The sequence below is a fragment of the Eubalaena glacialis genome, chromosome 12, assembly GCF_028564815.1.
Source record: "Eubalaena glacialis isolate mEubGla1 chromosome 12, mEubGla1.1.hap2.+ XY, whole genome shotgun sequence".
NCBI classification, from domain to species: domain Eukaryota; kingdom Metazoa; phylum Chordata; class Mammalia; order Artiodactyla; family Balaenidae; genus Eubalaena; species Eubalaena glacialis.
Genome location: NC_083727.1, coordinates 53,376,566 through 53,396,221, shown reverse-complemented (window position 1 = coordinate 53,396,221; position 19,656 = coordinate 53,376,566). Strand labels below are relative to the sequence as shown.

Here is a 19,656-nt window from a genome sequence, read left to right as displayed (position 1 = left end):
TCCACGCTGGGCGCCTCGCTCTCCTGCTCAGAGCCCTTCCACGGCGCCCGAGGCCAGCATCCAGAGGCCACTACCGTTCCAACCTCCGCCCTCCGTGGACCCCGCGTTACCAAGATGGGCTTAGCTGCCACTGTCTGAGCGTGGGGTGTGTGCCCCAACCCGAGCCTGCGGCGCGTCCTCTTCTTGAACCGCCGCAGGGCCTGTGTGGCCCTCCTCACAGACGGCCTGCTACAGCCCAGTGCCCGTCTCAGCTACACCGTCCTGCGTGGTAAATGCCAAAGAAGGCGTCCCAAGGTTCTCGCTGCGTGTGTCCCCGTGGCCCCTCACAGGCAGTGCACAGAAGAGGGACGGATTGTTTCAGTTTGTTGAATGTCTGGCCCGTCTACTCAGTCAAAGCTTAGCGCACCTGTGGGCTAGTCACCTCTTTTGTATCCGCCCCCCCAACACCCAGCACAATGCTAGGCACACAGCAGGAGCTTAACAAGTGTCACTTAGGTGAAAACCAGTAAGATAACTGGGAAGTGAGAGTCCTGTGTGGGCTCTGTGGCCCTTCCCTGGCTGCAGCTGCCCTGGGGGCTTTGCTAAGCCACAGAGCAGCTAGTTGGAATTTACGGGAACGCCAGCTCAGCCAGCGCATAAAGGCTTGAGTGCTGCTGGTTCTTTTTACTGTATCGTTAGTACTGCCAGCAACCTCCTTTGAAACTAGGACCAGTTAGCGCCCTCTCCCTATGCACGAATCCAACTGAACTCATCCTTTTCAAAACTTCAAGCAAAAATCAGTAACTATCCACTGGCTCTTTCAGTGAACTACCTGCCACTGCTCCACAGGCAGGTATAAGCTGTCAGAAGGCACAAGCCTACATCTCACAACCCTTTTCCTTTTACAAGAGGAAGGAGTACGTGCTCTGTGGTGTTCAGATGCACCCGATGGACCTTCCTCTTGTGTGAATTTCACAGCCCTGCCACCAGAGAGCGTCTCAGACTCCAAAAGTTCCCTTCTCCAGAGTTGAAAATTCTTTTGTACCCATAAACCACAATAAGCTCATAAAAGTCACAGCTAGCACATACTGTCCTATGTGCCAGGCACTCTTCTAAGTGCTGTGTATATTTTACCTCGTTTAATCCCTACAACCACCTTATGAGGTAGGTACTATTATTATTCCCATTTTACAGATGAATAAATTAAGGCACAGAGTTAAATAAGTTGCCCAACGTCCCACAACTGCTAAGTGGTAAAGCAGGATTCAAGCTGGTGCTAGAGTCTGTGCTCTCTCCACTACGCACTTAGCCTTTCATATATCAGCAGCTGCTTTCTACATCTACTCCTAAAATCTTAAGGGGAGGGAAAGGTAGCCAAGGATTATAATGATTCATCACAGCCTGCATCTTGGCTGGCCTGCCTCATGCTAACAGACTGCGCCACCTGAGGAGCCAGTCTCCAGGCCACCAAGATAGCAGATGCATGGTCCATAGGCCACCACTCCCATCTGCACCTGTGGAGGACACCACTGATGAATAATCGTGGCCCTCTCCAGCAAGCTGAGGGTGACCTCAACCTCCCCCAGCACGGCGGCCACTGTGAACAGAACAGATCTGAGCTGCCTTGTTAGAGGAAACCTGCTTGCCTTGTCTGGTAAAAGAGTGGAATGCATCCAAGTTGTTCTCTGCATGTCCCACCCAAAACCTCCCGAACCCGTCCCTCTCCTTCAAGCTGCTGGGACGGTGCTTTTTGGATGCTGATTACTTGAAAAGGAATCACCTGAATGCATGCTTAAAATGCAGAGTCCTTGGTCTCCTGTTAGAACAACTAAATCAGAATCTCTAGGGGTAGAGGTGAGTTTTCTGCACATCAGGGAGGGAATCACTGCAGCCTTTTGCCTTATGCTTAGGGTTCCTGACTTGAATCATGCACATTCACTCACTCCACAAAGACTAAATGTCTGCCTTCTAAGTGCCAGGCACTGACGCAGAGCAGGCACACAAAGCAGGCACCGGAGAGAGGCATCAAGAAAAGAAAGGAGGTGATAACAGCCATTCGTTGTCACTGAGCACCGGACACCAGCAGCGGCATTACGAGAGGTCACAAAGGAGCGGGAATCCACCTGCTCCACTCCAGGATGAGCGGCCCGCCCACCTAGCTCCGTCCACTTTAGAACCTGACCGGAGAGACAGACCCTGAACTGATGACCCAGGCAGCCCGCAGCGACGGCGCACTTTAATCTGGCTGGTCAGGCCTATTGTGGCGGATAATCCCACAGGGCTGACTGTAGCATAACGGGCATTCAGTTCTTCCCGTAAGTGACAATGAAAAAGAGGCTTTCAATTAACAGGCAGGCAAATGCCACTGTTGGCTGAATATATGACAGCAAACAGAGATTAATGGGATAATGAGGCAGTGTCTACACACAGCCTCACATCAGACCTGGAATGCTTGTTTGCTATGGACAAAGGGATCAGAGCAAAAACCCAGAGAGGGGAAAGAAAGGTTACTCACGGTGAGGTGGGGACATTTATGTGATGACACTGCTGTAGTCTGGTCGGCTCAGGGAGCCCTGATATAAAGCGGCGGGCTTGATACCACACTCGAGGGCGACGCAGACGCGCGGGGCGCACAGCTGACCGGGAGCCCACGGCTGCGGCATTCATCCCAGTCTCAGACCCAAATTCAGGCTCTCCTGATTGTCCTTTCCCTTCCTAAACAAAGGCTGCACAAAACCAGGCCCCGGGGTTTGGCACCTGCTGCCTGACGTCCCTTCCATGAGAATAGGGACCATGGGAACCTCAGCCTCCCTGGTGTGGCCTCAGAACACTGTTGCTCATCAGCCACTGGGCAAGCCTCCCTGCTTCTCAGGCAGGAACCCGCAGCACAGGAGCTTCGGGGAGCTGGTGGAGAGAGGATGGCACCCAGGCAGGCACAGTGGCCTGCAGAGAGGCTCTCCCTCAATCCCCACTTCCCTGCGCAAATCACAGAACAGTAGAGCTTAAAGCGGGGGAGCCTCTGAGCCAGCCTGTTGGATAGATGAGGAAACGGAAGCGCAGGTGGTTACGTGCTAAGTGCAAGGTCAGAGCTCTTAGCAGAGGAGCAGACTGAGGGTCCCAGACAGCCGATGTCATCACTGCATGGCATGGGGGTGTTTTGGGGAGGGAAGCCCGAGTCTGTCACCTCTTCCCCAGACCCTCGGCCGCAGCCTCCACGGGGCACAGAAACTGATCTCAGAGGATGGGGAGTGTGAGGAGACAAGAGACCAATGACAGAGACCCAGGGAGACCTAAAGGCCCCTGGCGATCCCTGTCCACACACCTGTGGACGGGCCCCAGCGCAGGGCGGCAGGACACAGCTCCAGCACCACCTCTCGGACAGTCATGGCCCCGAGCTCTGCCACAGGATCAGTATTTCCTGGGTCGGGATAAAGGGGAAGAAGGGGGCTTAAACTAAGCAGATATGAAGAAGGAAAAGGTGGGCTTTGCTCGGACTCACTATTTCTGAACTTCCTGGCCCCAGATGGAAAATTCAAGGCTGGAAGATAGGAGGTGAGATTGGGCGGGCGGGGTACTCTCCAAGGCAGTAAATGTGCATCCCAGGACTTGTCCCTAGGCACCCCTGAAAATAGGCACTCCTTCCAGCCAGAAGGTGAGGGGAGAAACTCGGCCTATGTTTCCCCATAGAAACAATTTCAGTAGCATCTGAAAACTTCAGTAGCATTAAGGCTGTGAGGTACCTACCACATCTGGCAAGATAACGCTTTCAAAGTGGTCCCAGGGATTCAGTCCCTAGCTGTTACATTCTATGGGAGAAAAAATCCAGCTGCAAATAAGGAGTTTAAAGTTTTGGAATACAGTTCATTGCAAAACTAGGGCCTGGCCATCCCAAGGCGGGTCTGGGAAATCATTTGCCTCAGAACTTATTACACTGTCTCTAAAGCTGCACTGTCCAAAATGGTTAACCTCCAGCCACATGTGGCTACTTAAATTTAAATTAATCAAAAGTAAATAAAATGAAAAATTTAGTCCCTCCGTTGCACTAGCCACATTTCAAGTGTTCAACAGCCACCTATGGCTAGTGGCTACCACACTAGACAATGCAGACAGAGAACATTTCCATCACTGCAGAAAGTTCTAGTGGCCAGCACTGCTCAGGATGTAATTCAGCATGACCAGCGCATCTCTCCACACCCTACTGGGCGAAGCAAAGTGCCCACTAGCCCTCAGTAACTGTTTTGAATTAAATTCAAATAAGTTCCACAGGAACTATTCTGATGCTGGCTAAAATAAATAAACCGAGATACTCACATCATCGCTCAACCAAGAAGCTTGGCTGGTCACCTAGGATCTTGAATGGACCTGTGGACTCCAATGGCCTTAATAAGTACAGGAACACACACGTGCGTACACATACTCAAAAAGATGCAAGGGTATGAAGGACCATCTCCCTCCCATACTTGATCCCCAGCCGTCTAGTTCCTCTCAGGTGCAGCAACCAGTATTTCAAGTTTCTTTCATGTTTTGTTTTTTTTTTTAATAGAACTCTACTGGAGTATAATTGCTTCACAATACCGTGTTAGTTTCTGTTGCACAACAAAGCGAATCAGCCATATGCATACACATGTCCCCGTATCCCCTCCCTCTTGAGCCTCCCTCCCATCCTCCCTATCCCACCCCCCTAGATCATCGCAAAGCACCGAGCTGATCTCCCTGTGCTGTGCTGCTGCTTCCCACCAGCCAACTATTTTACATTCGGTAATGTATATATGTCCATGCTACTCTCACTTCGCCCCAGCTTCGCCCTCCCACCCCATGTCCTCAAGTCCGTTCTCTATGTCTACCTCTTTATTCCTGCCCTGCAACTAGGTTCATCAGTACCTTTTTTTTTTTTTTTTTTAGATTCCACATATATGCGTTTGCATATGTTATTTCTTTTTCTCTCTTACTTCACTCTGTATGACAGACCCTAGGTCCATCCACCTCACTACAAATAACTCAATTTCATTTCTTTTTATGGCTGAGTAATATTCCATTGTATATGTGTGCCCCATGCATTGTGGTAGGCACCCCACCAAAAACAGTTTGCTAAATAGTATAAAAACAGGAAATGTTTATTGTGCTTAGGAGAAAATGCCAATAAACTTCAGGCATAAGGCACAGTTTCAGTAGCAGCCCATTAAACTCATTGTGCTAATTATAAATCATTTTTTTGTTTCACCCTACTGAATCACAAAACATCTTTGGAATACCCAAAAAACTGGTAATGTTGGGGCCCTGACAAGGAGAATCTCCATGACCGAGGGACAGGAGTCAAAGGAAGAGTCTATGAAATAACTTTTCCTACCTTTTGGATTTTGAATATTACAAATGTATTATTCATTCCAAAGCTTAAAGTATTTTAAAAGAGTAGCCTCTTTTGGTTCATGGCCTCACACTGTCAAAAAACAACTCCAGCTCCTCTATCGGATACCTGCTAATTAGATTCATTAAGCACTCAGCCAAAGCTTGGAAGGATTTCAGTGTCCTCATCCAACTTAACAGTCTTTACTAACCACACAATGTGTAAGCAGATCTGTTCTGTTATCCTTTCCAACTTTCCAGTGTAGACAGGCAACAACCTCTCACACCCACAAAGAAGCAGGATGCACAGCACAGCTGACCCCTTCGTGGATCCAGTGTCACATATCAACCACCATAGTCCCAGAGCCCTTCACTGTCAGAAATGACTCCCGAGCCCAAATAACCCTGGTGAGAAGAGAATCAAAGGCCAAAGGAACATCTCCTCACTCACCCTTGGAGGAGGACACTTGAAGGGCATCATTATTTCTACCATGTCCTCTTTTAGCCATTCCACCAGTTATCTACCAAATTCAATAGGGACATGTACACAAACACCTCTCTTCTCTGTTGCATAAATAGTAATTTCTAGGTAGAGAGAGCGTCACAATATTTTGAACACAAAAGAGCAATGATAAGCATGTGGACAGTCTGGAACAGACATCAGGACAAGTGTGGTGACTTCTGGAGGACAGGGACCTCTCTAATGACGAGGCTCCATCCCCATTCAGCACTATGCAGAACTATGGGCCATATTATCTGATGATGGCTCATTTCCTTCTTCCTAGAAATAAAATAAGCATCCCTGTGGGATATGGGGAGATCCCTACAGAGAGGCACATTGCAGCCGCAACAAGGCTGACAGCTTGCAGTCACAACAGGGCTGAGCTCCTGTCTACCCAGTACACATCAAGACTTAGAAGTCTGAGAAGAGTCAAGCAAACTTGGAACCAAAATATTTGGGAAATAGTAGTGGGCCATTTTCTATCATAAGTTCCTTGGCTGAAATAGAATAAAAAAACTAAATGCACAAAAAGCAGCCAGTAGTTCCTAAAAACATTTTTTTTCCCAAACCAAAATGGAAAGATGAGATGGGCCAGCAAGGGTCAGGTGCCAGCACAAGAAAACCCATTTCAAGGGGCTCTTCCCATATGGCTTAGCAAGGATCACGTGGTGTGATGCTGGACTTGCTCCAGACCCTTTCCCTGCCCAGTGTAAAATGACAAGGACAAGTCAATTTAAGCTAAAGTCCTAGATCAGCTTCAAGCACGAAGAATGCAGCTTAATGGTGAGGAGGGAAAAGCACAGGACTGGGGTCAGAGGTATGAGTTCTGGTCCCACGTCTACAAATTTGAGCATGTCCCTTTATCCCTTTGAGCCAGTTTTCTCATCTATAAAATGAGAATCATTTCATCTATGACTTCATGCAACCCTCTAGGGTGCATAAGCCTCTCCAATCATTTGTTTATTATTTATTTATTTGTTTTATTTATTTATTTTTTTTACTTTTGGCTGAGTTGGGTCTTCGTTGCTGCCTGCGGGCTTTCTCTAGTTGCGATGAGCAGGGGCTACTCTTTGCTGTGGTGCGCGGGCTTCTCATGGTGGTGACTTCTGTTGTTGCGGAGCACGGGCTCTAGGTGCGTGGGCTCAGTAGTTGTGGCTCACGGGCTCTAGAGCCTAGGCTCAGTAGTTGTGGCGCACGGCTTTAGTTGCTCCGCGGCATATGGGATCTTCCCGGACCAGGGCTCGAACCCGTGTCCCCTGCATTGGCAGGCGGATTCTTAACCACTGCACCACCAGGGAAGCCCTCCCTTCATTTATAATTCCATATAATTTCTCAATAAAATCACGAATATCAGTGCCAGAATATGAGTTTGCCTTCTGGGTTATTCTTCCAGAGATGGCATGTCTGAGCCATTAAAACCATGTAAGAAGTTAAATAGGCAGGTGGTAGCTAAGGAGTCTTTCAACTGCCATCAGCCCTAAGAGGCCTTTCGACACCCAAAAAGGGCTGACCAGGCTCCAAGCAGTAGTCGCTCCCCACCAAGTCCGCTGCAGGACAGACTCGAATAGACAGAAACACCAACCAGCTGTCTCTACCAAAATTGCCATCAGTCCTGAATCACATCCTGCCCACTGACCCTCTCAGACGTACCATTTATTCGCCGATTTTATTACACTGGCCTGGGAACAGGAGACCCAGGGACCTAACTTCTAGTCCAGTTCTGTTTAGATTCCACAGTGTTTGATCTCCTTGCTCATCTGGAAATCTGCTTGCCTCCAAAGCAGCCTCACCCTCGGACTAAAGAAGCTCAAGAAGCAACTCAATTGTAAACTCACAAGTGTATCCCCACCTTTGTGCAACAATTGCCTTCATGGTGCCTTCTTTTCAGGACCATTATGAAAATATCAGCAGCCCAGCTGTAGATCCCAGCTCTGCTACCATCTAACCAAGTGTCTCTGGGAAAATCACATAAGCCCTCTAGGCCTGCCTCTCATCTACAAACCAAAGGGGTTGCACTAGATGGTGTACGCTGTCTCACATGCAGCAGTCTATGGCTATGATTCCCGTGGAGACAGAACCCAAAACACAGCACTTAAACTCGGCGTGTAAGGCAGCGTGGACATTGGCCGAGCCTACCTCTGCAGAGTTCCCATTGACTAGGCTTGCTGGGCAGGTCACCAAGATGACAAGGGATGCCCTGGCAATACACTTACCTTTCCCGCATCCACCAGTTCTGCAATGTCATCTAGATATGGACCACTGGCCATGAAAAAAGCCCAGCGATAATGGACTCCTTGCCAGAAATGCTAAAAAGAAAACAAAACGTGTCAAATGTAGGAAAGGATGAAATCTGACTAAATGCAAATTTAGGGAAAAGTATTGCCTGGATGACTAAGACAGACAAACTGCTTTCCCATCTCCTGCTGCCACAATGAGCTGTACACCCAGCACCTCAGCACAGTGACTGACAGACAGTGGGTGCTCCATAAATGTTTCATAAATAAGTGAATGAACAGAGATATACCCATGTGAACTCGGGCTTCTCCCCCAAGTTGTGACTGACAAGCAAGTAAGCACAGGAAAGCTCTTCTTAAAATGACAGTCTAATCTTACACACTCAATTTCTTCCCTAGGACATATGAGGGGCTGAGACCTCTAGACTTTCTCTACCAAGGTTTGAATAAAGCCCTGAGGCACCAGAAAAGAGCTTTTACCTAATTCAAGAATGCTTTAAGGGCAATAAGGCACCAAAATATGATCTTAAACAAGAAATCCAATCACAAATTTTTTTTTCTGGCTCTGAGAGGAATTAAGACAGCTTTAAAGGCAAAACAAAGCATAAAGTTCCTCGTGCGTCATGGCTGGATCTTCCCCCATAGTTATAGCAAGTCCCAAGCCACCTAATCTACCATGGGGCAAAATGCCCCCTGGGGAAGCTAGGCAAAAATCTTACACCAAGAGGGTTCATGACCGCTCTACTGCCATAGCCACTTTGATTATTATTATGTCGGAGGTAGGGTAGGCCATTATCAAAACAGCAAGTGAGCTGAGGTTCTCAGTGATACCTCAACGACCTGCCCAACTAAACTTCATCAGACGGGAGCGACCCAGAGGCAGGAGGGGGGCCAGCCAGTACCTCCCCGCCGCCTCCCTCCCTGCACCTGCCCCAACTGCTGGGCGAGCTCAGACTTTCTCCACTGAGCTCACCGCACAACCTCAGCATGATGATCAGCTACCATCACGGCATGAAGCCGGCAGGTGCAGTGGAACTCCCCTGCTACCCTACCTCAGGCCTTGATAGTTGTGTTATTTAGGTCAAGCTACCACTTTCAGCCTGTTTCCCGGCCTGTAGAATGGAGGTACCACCACCTAGCTGACAGGGGGGCTGGAGGGACTAAATGAGAATGTATGTAAGGTGCCTGACACGTCGAAAATATTCGATAAGTATTTACCTAGTGCTGAAAGTAAAGCTTACCGAGGAAAGACTGGAGCAATGCAAATAGAGTTTAAGATTGTGGAGAGACAGACAAACCCAAGCTGTAGTCTAGGCAGAGCTTCGCAATGAGTGTGCCAGGAACAGCTTACTGGTTTGGCTGAGTGACCCTTATTGTCTAACCTGGAACAACTGTAAGAGTTAAAGGGGTCACCATTGATCATTATCTCAGGACCACAGATGTAAATAGAGCCAAGCTCACCCTAGAATAGGTATGACAAGCCCTCGGAGTAGCAGGGCAGAGCCTGGGCTAACGCAAGTCTCCAGGTAGTTTGCTCTTGGCCCAGAGTGGTCTCGATACGCTATCCAAATACTATCATTTTCTCTGTGTGTCAGAGCATGAAAGAGGTCAGGAAGCACTGGTCTAGACAACTAACTTAAAAACAAACAAACAAACAAAACACATTTGAAGGCTTAGGTGGCTAGACACCAGAGGCACTGGGACTGTCCCAAGCTTAGAGCAGGTCCAGTTAATTACAATCACAGAAGACCTGCTCATGTACTTCTCCATAGGACTGGTTTTATAGACTATAATTAAAACCTTCTGATCATTGTTTAGAGTTTTAAAGAGGAACAGTGGTGGTCATAACTGCCATATCTATAATTCTTTACAGGAGGTTGCCCTGTAAAGTGAAACATTTGGTCTGCAACAGCAGAATTTTTATATTCTGCTCTAAGAGGTCTGTGTAGGTTTTCCAGGCCATTACAGGAGAGAGTAAACCAAAGCAGGCAGGCATTACAATGAGGCTTTAACTGTGCACATTCTCAGAAAGACATCAGAAACTACTTAAAAGGTTTTCACGTGAGATTACCACTATCATCTTTCAAGACGGGGGGAAAGGGAAACGAAGAGAGCTATGCCTGTCTTACTCTCAGAGGATAGCTCTGAAGCTTAACTTGTAAGAGGTCTCACTGCAATTCAAACTGTGAAATTTTATGGAAAACTTAAACTTATATCTTAAAGCAGTTGGGAAGCCCGAGTTTCATGAAAAGAGAAAGAAGAGACAAAGGACAGCTAAGATTCCTTCTTCCACCACAAAGCGCCCCGTGGACACTGCTTCTGGCTGCTGTCTGAACCAAGTGAAACTAAAGAACCCGGAGCACAGCGCCCGGTTTGTTCACTCCTGTCACCCAGACCCAGCTCCTAAGGACTGAGCAGCAGTCTCCTCCATCACAGCTCTTCTTCACCACCTCTAGGGACTTAGTACACAGCATTCAAGAGGCCAAAGTCCTAAACTTCACCCCCCAAAAGGTTCCAAATTAATTTCGAGAATCAAGGAGAAGCTAAGGATAATTATCAAGCCAGTCATCTTGCAAATACATGGCAGCGCTGGCTAGGTCGACATGACTCACAACCTTTTCACCCTTGAGGAACCTTCTACTGCCTTTTTCCTGAGCCTGAAGTATTTTGTCTAATTAAAAAAAAACAGAATGTATATTTTCTTGTCACTTATTCCATTTCAACACTAATTCAGATTTTAAACCAATAAGCTATAATTACCAACAGTGCATAACATGAAATTATAAGCCTCTGTCACCACTGTCATGTCGGGTAGAGAGCAGACTCTGAAGCTCTGCTATCAGTCCTGTACTAGGGCTGATCTGCTCTAGTCTTCAAGGCCCACCATGCACGGGATGTGTTCAGTTGGGTGACATAGCTCCTTACGGCCCTGTTAACAAAATCAGGCTGACTAATCAAATCTTTGAAACCCCCAGAATGCCATCAATAGAGTTTCTGATTCACATGGGACATGTACTGTCAAGACAAGTTGATACAATTCCAGAAGAAGCACGATGGTTCCATTAGTCTTTGTAGCCTCAGTGACGGAAGAATACAATTTCCTTCCTTCCTTCCTTCCTTCCTTCCTTCATTTATTTATTTATTTATTTATTTATTGGCTGAGTTGGGTCTTTGTTGTTGCACGTGGGCTTTCTCTAGTTGCGGTGAGCAGGGGCTACTCTTCGTTGTGGTGCGCAGGCTTCTCATTGCGGTGGCTTCTCTTGTTGCGGAGCACGGGCTCTAGGCGCGCGGGCTTCAGTAGTTGTGGCGCACAGGCTTAGTTGCTCCATGGCATGTGCAATCTTCCCGGACCAGGGCTCGAACCCGTGTCCCGTGCATTGGCAGGTGGATTCTTAACCACTGTGCCACCAGGGAAGCCCCTTCCTTCAGGCTTTTGAAATTCAGAAAAATTCCCATGGACCTCTTAAGGTCCGAAAGCCCCAGTCTGGGAATCACTGGAATATCCCAGTGTTACTACCATGAAAACAGCCAGCTCTACGCTGTCTTAATGAAGCTTCTGCCTTCATATACAAGAGACTGTATGTATTAAGACAGTGAAACAGAGAGCCATCAGGTGCAGACAAGAAAAAAGCGGAAGGTGTATCAGATGGAATCAGGAGCGGTAATAATAGCTAATAATAAAGGCTAACATTTAACAGGACTTCCCTGTGACGCAGTGGTTGAGAATCTGCCTGCCAATGCAGGGGACACAGGTTGGAGCCCTGGTCCGGGAAGATCCCACATGCCGTGGAGCAACTTGGCCCGTGAGCCACAACTACTGAGCCTGCGCTCTAGAGCCCGCGAGCCACAGCTACTGAGCCTGTGTGCCACAACTACTGAAGCCCACGCACCTAGAGCCCGTGCTCCGCAACAAGAGAAGCCACCGCAATGAGAAGCCCACACGCCGCAACGAAGAGTAGCCCCCGCTCACCGCAACTAGAGAAAGCCCTCACGCAGCAAAGACCCAACGCACCAAAAATAAATAAATAAATAAATAAATTTAAAAAATAAATAAATAAATAAAGGCTAACATTTAATAAGAGCGTCTTGGGTACCAGGCATTGTGCCAAGTTCTTCACATGGGTGGATTATCTCATTTAATCCTTACAACATACAGTAAGGGAGATACACCATTAGCCTCATTTCTCAGGTGAAGATGTTGAGGCTTAGTGACGATAAGTAACTTGCACGGGGCTACACAGCTACCAAGTGGAGGCCAGAATTTGTACCCCATCAGTACGTGACTCCAGAGCCCTGCTGGCAGCCACTGTGCTGTGCTGGCTCCACGAGAAAAGAAACTGGCTAGGAGGAAACCAAATTCCAGAAGCCCCAGGTGCCTGCTTGCTCTCACCAACCAAGACTCTCCCCCTACCTTCAACGTCTTAGAGCCCACGGTGACGCCTGTCTGCAACATGCCATCCGCTATGCCCAACCGGTCCATGTTCAGGAGGAAAGGAGTCACCAAAGTCACATACGTGGCTCCTGACCACTTCTTGAGAAAATTTAGAGCCCACGTTTCGGTGGATCCACCAACACTGTCGAGGATAAAATCAAACCTGGAGAGGAAGAATCAAATCAAAACATCCTGGTCAGCCTTTATCCAGGGCTCCAAGCTGCCTTCACTCCCAGCGCCAGTTAGCTACAGGGTTTGTTTCCGTGACAGCTCGCAGACAGCAGGGGGTGGATGCCCAGACAAAGGAGAAAAGGGCACACCCACTTACTGGATCTCTGGGATTTCTCCACCGTAAGTCAATGTCATTTTTTTAAATCATAAAATCATTATTTTCAAATACTTTAAGAATGACTTAAACAAGTGGTTTTCAACCAAGGGTGATTTTGGCCCCCAGGAGACATATAAGGCAATGTCTACAGACATTTTTAGTTGTGACAATTGGGGGAGGTGGTGGGAAGGGGGTACTGGCATCTAGAGGCCAGGGATGATGATAAACATCCTACAACGCACCGAACAGCCCCTCACAACAAGAAATTATCCAGCCCACAATGTCAGTAGTTGAGAAACTGAGGTTGCCAAGGCTGAGAAACCCTGACTCAAGCTGTATAGAAAACTGCAAAGCTATCCATCCAATGTAAGTCAAAGTACTCTTTCGTTCACATGAATACTTGAGAGAAAAGTGTACTAGGTTTTGACCCACACAAGTCATTTGCTTGTATTCCCTCCACAATCAGAACTGCTTGTAGAAGCATCCTCTTCACCTTATGGAATTTTCTTCTTTTGGTTTCATGCACGTCAGCACAATGCAAAAGACAAATCAACAGCCTGCTCTCAGTCTTCAGTTCTGCTCTAACATGCCAAAAAAATCCAGTCATAATGGAATCCACAGGAACTGACAGATATTCAACTCCTTAAATCTAATCTAAAATTGCTATAATCGCTACATTCTACTTAAAGGGGATAAAACCCAATGAAGCTTTAAAATACTTTAGAAAACAAAGATCTATTTAGAGAATGCACGCTTATATATTAAGCAAATTAACAGAGGAATTCCTTTTTGGTAAATCCTTTTTCCCTCCTAAATTCATCTGGATGAAGTCAAACATCAAAGCTTCTAAAACCAGCTTTGGCCAACTTTGTGGCTCTTGAGTCTTTCATGGGACTAAACTAAAGAAGGGCAAATAAAAATTAAAAGATATGAAGTGCAGGAGAATGACCTTACTAGATGACTATTCTCATTAGAAAGGAACAGAAAAATTCTTTTTTATGAGTTTAAGTTTCTGGTTAAGTTTTTACTTTTAAGTTCCTATTTCATTCCCAAATTTTGGATAAACAAACATGATGACACTTAATTTAGATAAAACTTAAGGGCAGCCTGGTATTATAGAACTGGCACTGCCTGCAAAAAGAAGTCCAGAGACCAGGCTGTAGACCCAGCTCTCCCACTAATGATTAAGTGGCATGACCCTGAGCAAGAAAAAAACTCCTAAATCCTCTGCCCCTTATTTTCTCGACTATAAACGCCATAGAGTAGGACTGAAGGATTTCAAAGCCCTTTCCTGCTGTAAAACCCTAGGATTGAAATCTAAACGGCTGCTATTTGGAAGGAGGAACAAATTTCTTCCAGGTGGATTAAGAGGCTAACCTCCAGGCAGAAGTTACAAAGATCAATTTTAACTACAGCGATCATTAAAACAATAACAGCCTGCATTTGCGAGCTGGTGAGGTCCCCTGACTGGGCAAGAGCAAGCAGAAGGGGCAGGGCCTCTGGGCGGAGACGCGGAGGAAGAGCGGGAGGCGCCCGGGCGGGAGGCACCTGGGGGCACTCTCGCCTTCACCCGGCAGGGCCTCTCTTCTCTGGCAAAAGATTCCAGACGTGCAAAACACTCAAGGTGGATGGCGGGAAAGGGTGGGCCTTGGGCTGTCTCTGCTGCTAGTCCTAGAGGCAGCAGAAGAGAGGTGATTGACCGAAACTACCACTGTCTGGAAGCCTAGGTCCTGCCACACAGGCAGGATCTCCGCAAGGGACAGCGTTAGCCCTCAAATGTGCCGTAGAGCGTGTTCCTGCCGCGGGGGCTTTACGTTTGGTGTTATCTCCACCTGGAACAAGTGCTCCTCTCCTAGATCCCCTCGACAAGTCATTAAACAAATATCGATTGTAGGTCACTACACCATCCCGGGGTCGGGGGGGATACAGCAGGGAACAAGACCCCTGCCCCCAACAAAAAAAATAGTCCTATCCTCCTGGCTCGCTCCCCGAAGCCTCTGCCCAAATGCCTCACTTAGAGGCACTCTTCAACCACCCCATCGCAAACAGCCTCTTCCCTCCAAAACAGTCTTTCTTTTCCCCTTTCCCTGCATCAGTGTTCTTGAGGGCACTAACCACTAGAATACAAGCCCACGAAAGGGGGCAACGTGTCTTGTTCGCCACTGCGTCTTAGCCTGTGCTTAGAGCACCGCCGAGCAGGAAGGGACGTGCCATAAACAGCTCCAGGATGACGAGTGGCCGGCTGCTCCTGGCTGCACAGCCGAACATCTACTGTTGCCAGTTGGGGTGCTGGCTGAGAGGCTGGGCTGCGTCAGATAGGGGCTCCCTTTGTCTCCTTTTCTTTTAAACCCATGAAAATATACTTCTACTTAAAGTGGGCAAGAATAATTAGCTTCTGAAAACTAATTTAAAAAAGGAAAAATCTTTGAAATAGAAGCAGTAAAACAGCTTTCCAAATACTCCTCAGGCACGCTCTCCGCTGCAGCTTTGCCTGGGCTAGGTGAAGACCAGATTCCTCCTAAGCACCCCCGTCTCTGCCCGAGCCACAGTCAGGAGGGACAGGGCCCGAGAGAATTCCTGAATCCGCTCTCACTCGGTACACTCCGTCAAACCACGGCCTGGCATTCAGACGCACCGGGAACCTCCACGGACTCCCATTACTGATATCTATACTGCCTTTGCTTCTCTGGAACCCTCATTATGAAGCCAAAACACTAATCATGTATTTCACGTACTGCTCTGTGTTCTTCTTGTGGTGTCCAATGCCCCTGGAGGGAACACACTTCCAATTTTGCCTTCAGACCTGTTACACACCAGCAATAAAAGGAAGTTAACTTAAAAATTAGCAGAAGTCTAGGTAAGCAAAATATCTTCCTCAGTACAAATTACATGACATGATCGTGCTGTATTAACATCTGGAGTTAAAACATAAACCAACCTAAATAACCTCTAGAGACACGGAGTGTTTTCGTAGATTCTTGTCTAAGATTCCAACATGACTGTAAGGCTACCCAACCATCTCAGGCTTGCATTATCAGCTGTCTTTGTTCCCACCTTCCCAATATGAACATTGTTTGAATACATACGGCTTTAAAGATTCCAACTGCTCTTCCATATTTCCGGATTTGTAATCAATTACATCATCTGCCCCAAGCTTCCTTACAAGTTCACTGGCATCCTGAGAGCAAACTGCTGTCACGTGAGCATCCCACGCTTTCATTACCTGCCCAAAAAAGGAAAAAAGGGGGGGAGGGGAGTAGAAAAACTGAATTAAATAAAAAATAGTTGGCACCATGTATACATATATCAGGTTAATCTCTAGACAATTCTAAGTGCTCTGTCTTAACAAGAGTTACAGGAAGCTATCTGCCAGAGACTAGTAAAATGATTAAACTTTTGTTCACTAAGAAAAATCCAAGAAATAGATCTCATTTTCCCTGGACGAGACAGTTAGTCACCTTGCTGTCATGAAGTTATAACCAATCCAATTACAGAAGGGCTCAGTGCCTCACCAGCATCAGAAAAGACAGGAGTTGATGGCCTTAAGCTCAGCATTTTCAATGATGACAAAGGTAAATGGGAAAAAAAAAATCATGTCCTCAGAAAATGAATATTTAAAATGCGCCCAGAACATAAAAACACAACATCTCTTCATTTGCATCTCCAGTAAGTGTTAGTATAATCTTGAGTCAGACAACTGGGTAATCAGGTACTGGGTAATAAATGAAAGGTGCTCTTAAAAAGAGGGGAAGAAGGGACTTCCCTGGTGGTCCAGTGGTAAAGAATCCATCTTGCAATGCAGGGGACACGGGTTTGATCCCTGGTCGGAGAACTAGCAATCCATGTGCCGTGGGGCAACTAGGCCCGCGCACCACAACTGCTGAGTTCGCGCACCTCAACAAGAGAGCCCGTGAACCGCAAACTGCAGAACGCACGCGCCACAACTAGAGAGAGAAAACCCACAAGCCACAACTAGAGAGAGGCCCACAAGCCACAACTAGAGAGAAGCCCGCGCTCTGCAACTAAGACCCACCACAGGCAAAAAAAAAAAAAAAAAAAAAAAAAGAGGGGAAGAAAACATGGCCATTTTACTTTCAAAACATGCATCAGGTCCTCTCCTTTGGAGTAAAAAGACCTAAATAAATGGTTTGGAGGATTTAAAATGCAGATACCTTATATTTTAAAAATAACTAGACTTAAAAAAAAAGAAGGATTCAGGATTAAGTATCCAGAAAGCATCATGCTCCAAAATTACTACAGTTCCTTTCTATAATGACAATTTCATAGAATTAAAAGGGAGCCATCATCAGCAAAGTTTGAGAACAGTTACTTGAAGTTCACTGAGAAACCTTCAAATGGGCAGTAATAGGTCATAACAAATCAGCTGTTTTCTCACTCCTGTCCTCAGTATCAATTTCCTGAACTTCCTTAATATAAGTTGCAGAGGTTCACTAGAATATACGAGATCTGTGTTTGTTCTGTTCACTACTGAATCCCCATTCTGTGGTACAAACAGATGCTGGAGATCTGTTAAATACAAAAAACAATAAAGGATTTAAAAACTACTCAAAATCTTATCTAATTTCTCACTTTTAAAAAGTAATACTGACCAAGGAATATGCCCTGGAAATCTGAGGGGAATTAAAACATTTAGGACTGACATGATGTATGATAGTTTATGTTTATGGGCCACAAACAGAGACACTTGAGTATAATGACATGTTGCTTTCAACAGCAAGTCCCAAACTAAATTCAAATATGTGAAGAATACAATCCAAGATGAATATCCAGTATCTGTATAAAAAAAGAAACTGTCAAGGAAAAAGGAAATTGTGTTCTAAGCACCTACATTTAATTTGTGTTTTCCTTAAACAGTATTAAATCCTCAGGAAGAATTTGTCATATCTTGAAACAGTTCAATGAATTTTTTTCCAAATTTCTAGATTTTCCTCTCCCACTTTGAACTATCTAATATCTTTGCACACTACTAAAAGGTTTTAAAACAGCTTTAGTTGTTTTACTATTTTATGTAAATTAAAACACAAGTACAAGAGACGTCTGTAAGGCAGACACCACTCAGACAGAGACAGCAAGCTGGCTGCCACTCCAAAAGCTCTTCCCTGTGCCCGGTCTCCACACCAGACCCTCTCTCCCAAAAGTCATCGTTACCCTGATATTTATAGTAATCACCTCCTTGCATTTAAAAAAAAAAAAGGTTTTATCACCCATATATGCATTCCCTAGATACCATAGTTTAGTCTTACCTACCTACCTATCTATCGATTTATTTGACTGTGCTGGGTCTTAACTGCAGCACTCAGGATCTTCGTTGCAACATGTGGGATCTAGTTCCCTGACCAGGGATCAAACCGGGCCCCCGGCATTGGGAGTGCGGAGTCTTAGCCACTGGACCACCAGGGAAGTCCCTATCCCCTTCACTTTCTTAAAATTTATCTGTGAAAGAATCTAGGCCATGTGACCTGCAGAGTTTTTCCCACTGGAAACTCTGGAATTTCTGATTGCACACCTGGGACAGTTCTACCTGTTACTCTGTCCTCTGTATCTTCTGTTTCAATCCATTTAGCAAGACTATGAATAGTGTCTGGCAAAATTATAGGATGCATAGCATATCTGGTTGTTGCCCTTTTTATTATCTCAGTGGCTGTCTACTGGTGGTTGCAAAATGGTGATATTCTCTCTCTCCTTTTTTCATTTACTAGTTGGAATACTTTTATAAAGAAACACCTCTCCTCATATATTAGTTTACTCAGGTGTACAGTTCGTATAGAAGAGGCAAATAATTTTTTCCTTTTTTCAGTTTATAAAATAATAAATTGGTTTCCTGTCATCTTCCAAAAGTGACCACTTTTTAAAAAATATCATCATGAACTCATGGATTTAAATATAGTTGAAGGATTTCAATCCACTGTAATTATCATTATGATTACTGAAGCTCAAATTGTCTTCTTTGACAATCTTTGGGAGTTTCTTCAAGTTGGGTACTGAGTCTTTTTGACATGGCTCAACTAGTCTTTACTAACTTCCTTGCTATTAATATATTCTAGGCTCGTTCTCGTACATTTTGCGCCCTAGATCTGGAATCCGCCATTTCTCCAAGGCGCTGCATTTTTTTCTGTGTGTAAGCAATGATATTTCAAGAGACAGCTTTACATACATACATATACAAAATATCTCTTGAGTTCATATTGATACTTCCAATTCAAATTCCAGACTGTCAAGCTTTTACTTAACCTCTTTTCTGTTACATCTGTATCTCCTTTCCTCCACTCCTAAAATCCTGGTTGTCAAAGACAAAGGGGATGACAGAATTAAAATATGCCATAAATACCCAACTGTTCCATTGTATATTACAACATAACAGTCTCTGAATAATAGTACTAATATCACTACCAATATGATTAATGAAAGGATTAAAATAATTTTAATATATGCTCTCTGTTCCTCCGCTTTTTAAAAACAGCTGTACTGTTTACCTTGTCAGAGCATATGGCTGTTACACACTATACTCTCTTTTTCTAAGCCCTCATTTAGTTTTAGTTCTACAGATAACTTTATATTTAACATTTACCACCAGTCCTTGGTTCGATGTCTCTCTAGCCATTTTAGTTTTCAGAAGCTCATTTTCTAGCAGGTTTCTCAGAAAGGGATCAGAAGAACATATTCCCCAAGTTCTTGAATGTTATTAACAGTTCGTATGTGCCCCTTAGTGTATGGAGCCCAGTTTTGCTGTATATAAAATTCTTAGCATATTCCTTCTCAAGTGTCTTAAATATGTTACTCTATCCCTGCTCCCTCCACTAGCATTAAAGCACTGTTG

General features: G+C 45.7%; 1 protein-coding gene across 2 annotated transcripts in view; it reads right to left on the bottom strand.

The window, feature by feature from the left end:
• RTN4IP1 (reticulon 4 interacting protein 1) overlaps positions 1-19,656 on the bottom strand; it is a 106,584-nt gene that overhangs the window by 1,256 nt on the left and 85,672 nt on the right. For both annotated transcript variants that reach the window (XM_061207696.1, XM_061207695.1), the window contains exons 6-8: positions 15,905-16,041; positions 12,470-12,653; positions 8,038-8,130 (exon numbers count right to left, since the gene is read on the bottom strand). In XM_061207696.1, the coding sequence (XP_061063679.1) occupies positions 8,038-8,130; positions 12,470-12,653; positions 15,905-16,041 (414 nt within the window). The remainder of the gene's footprint in view (positions 1-8,037; positions 8,131-12,469; positions 12,654-15,904; positions 16,042-19,656) is intronic.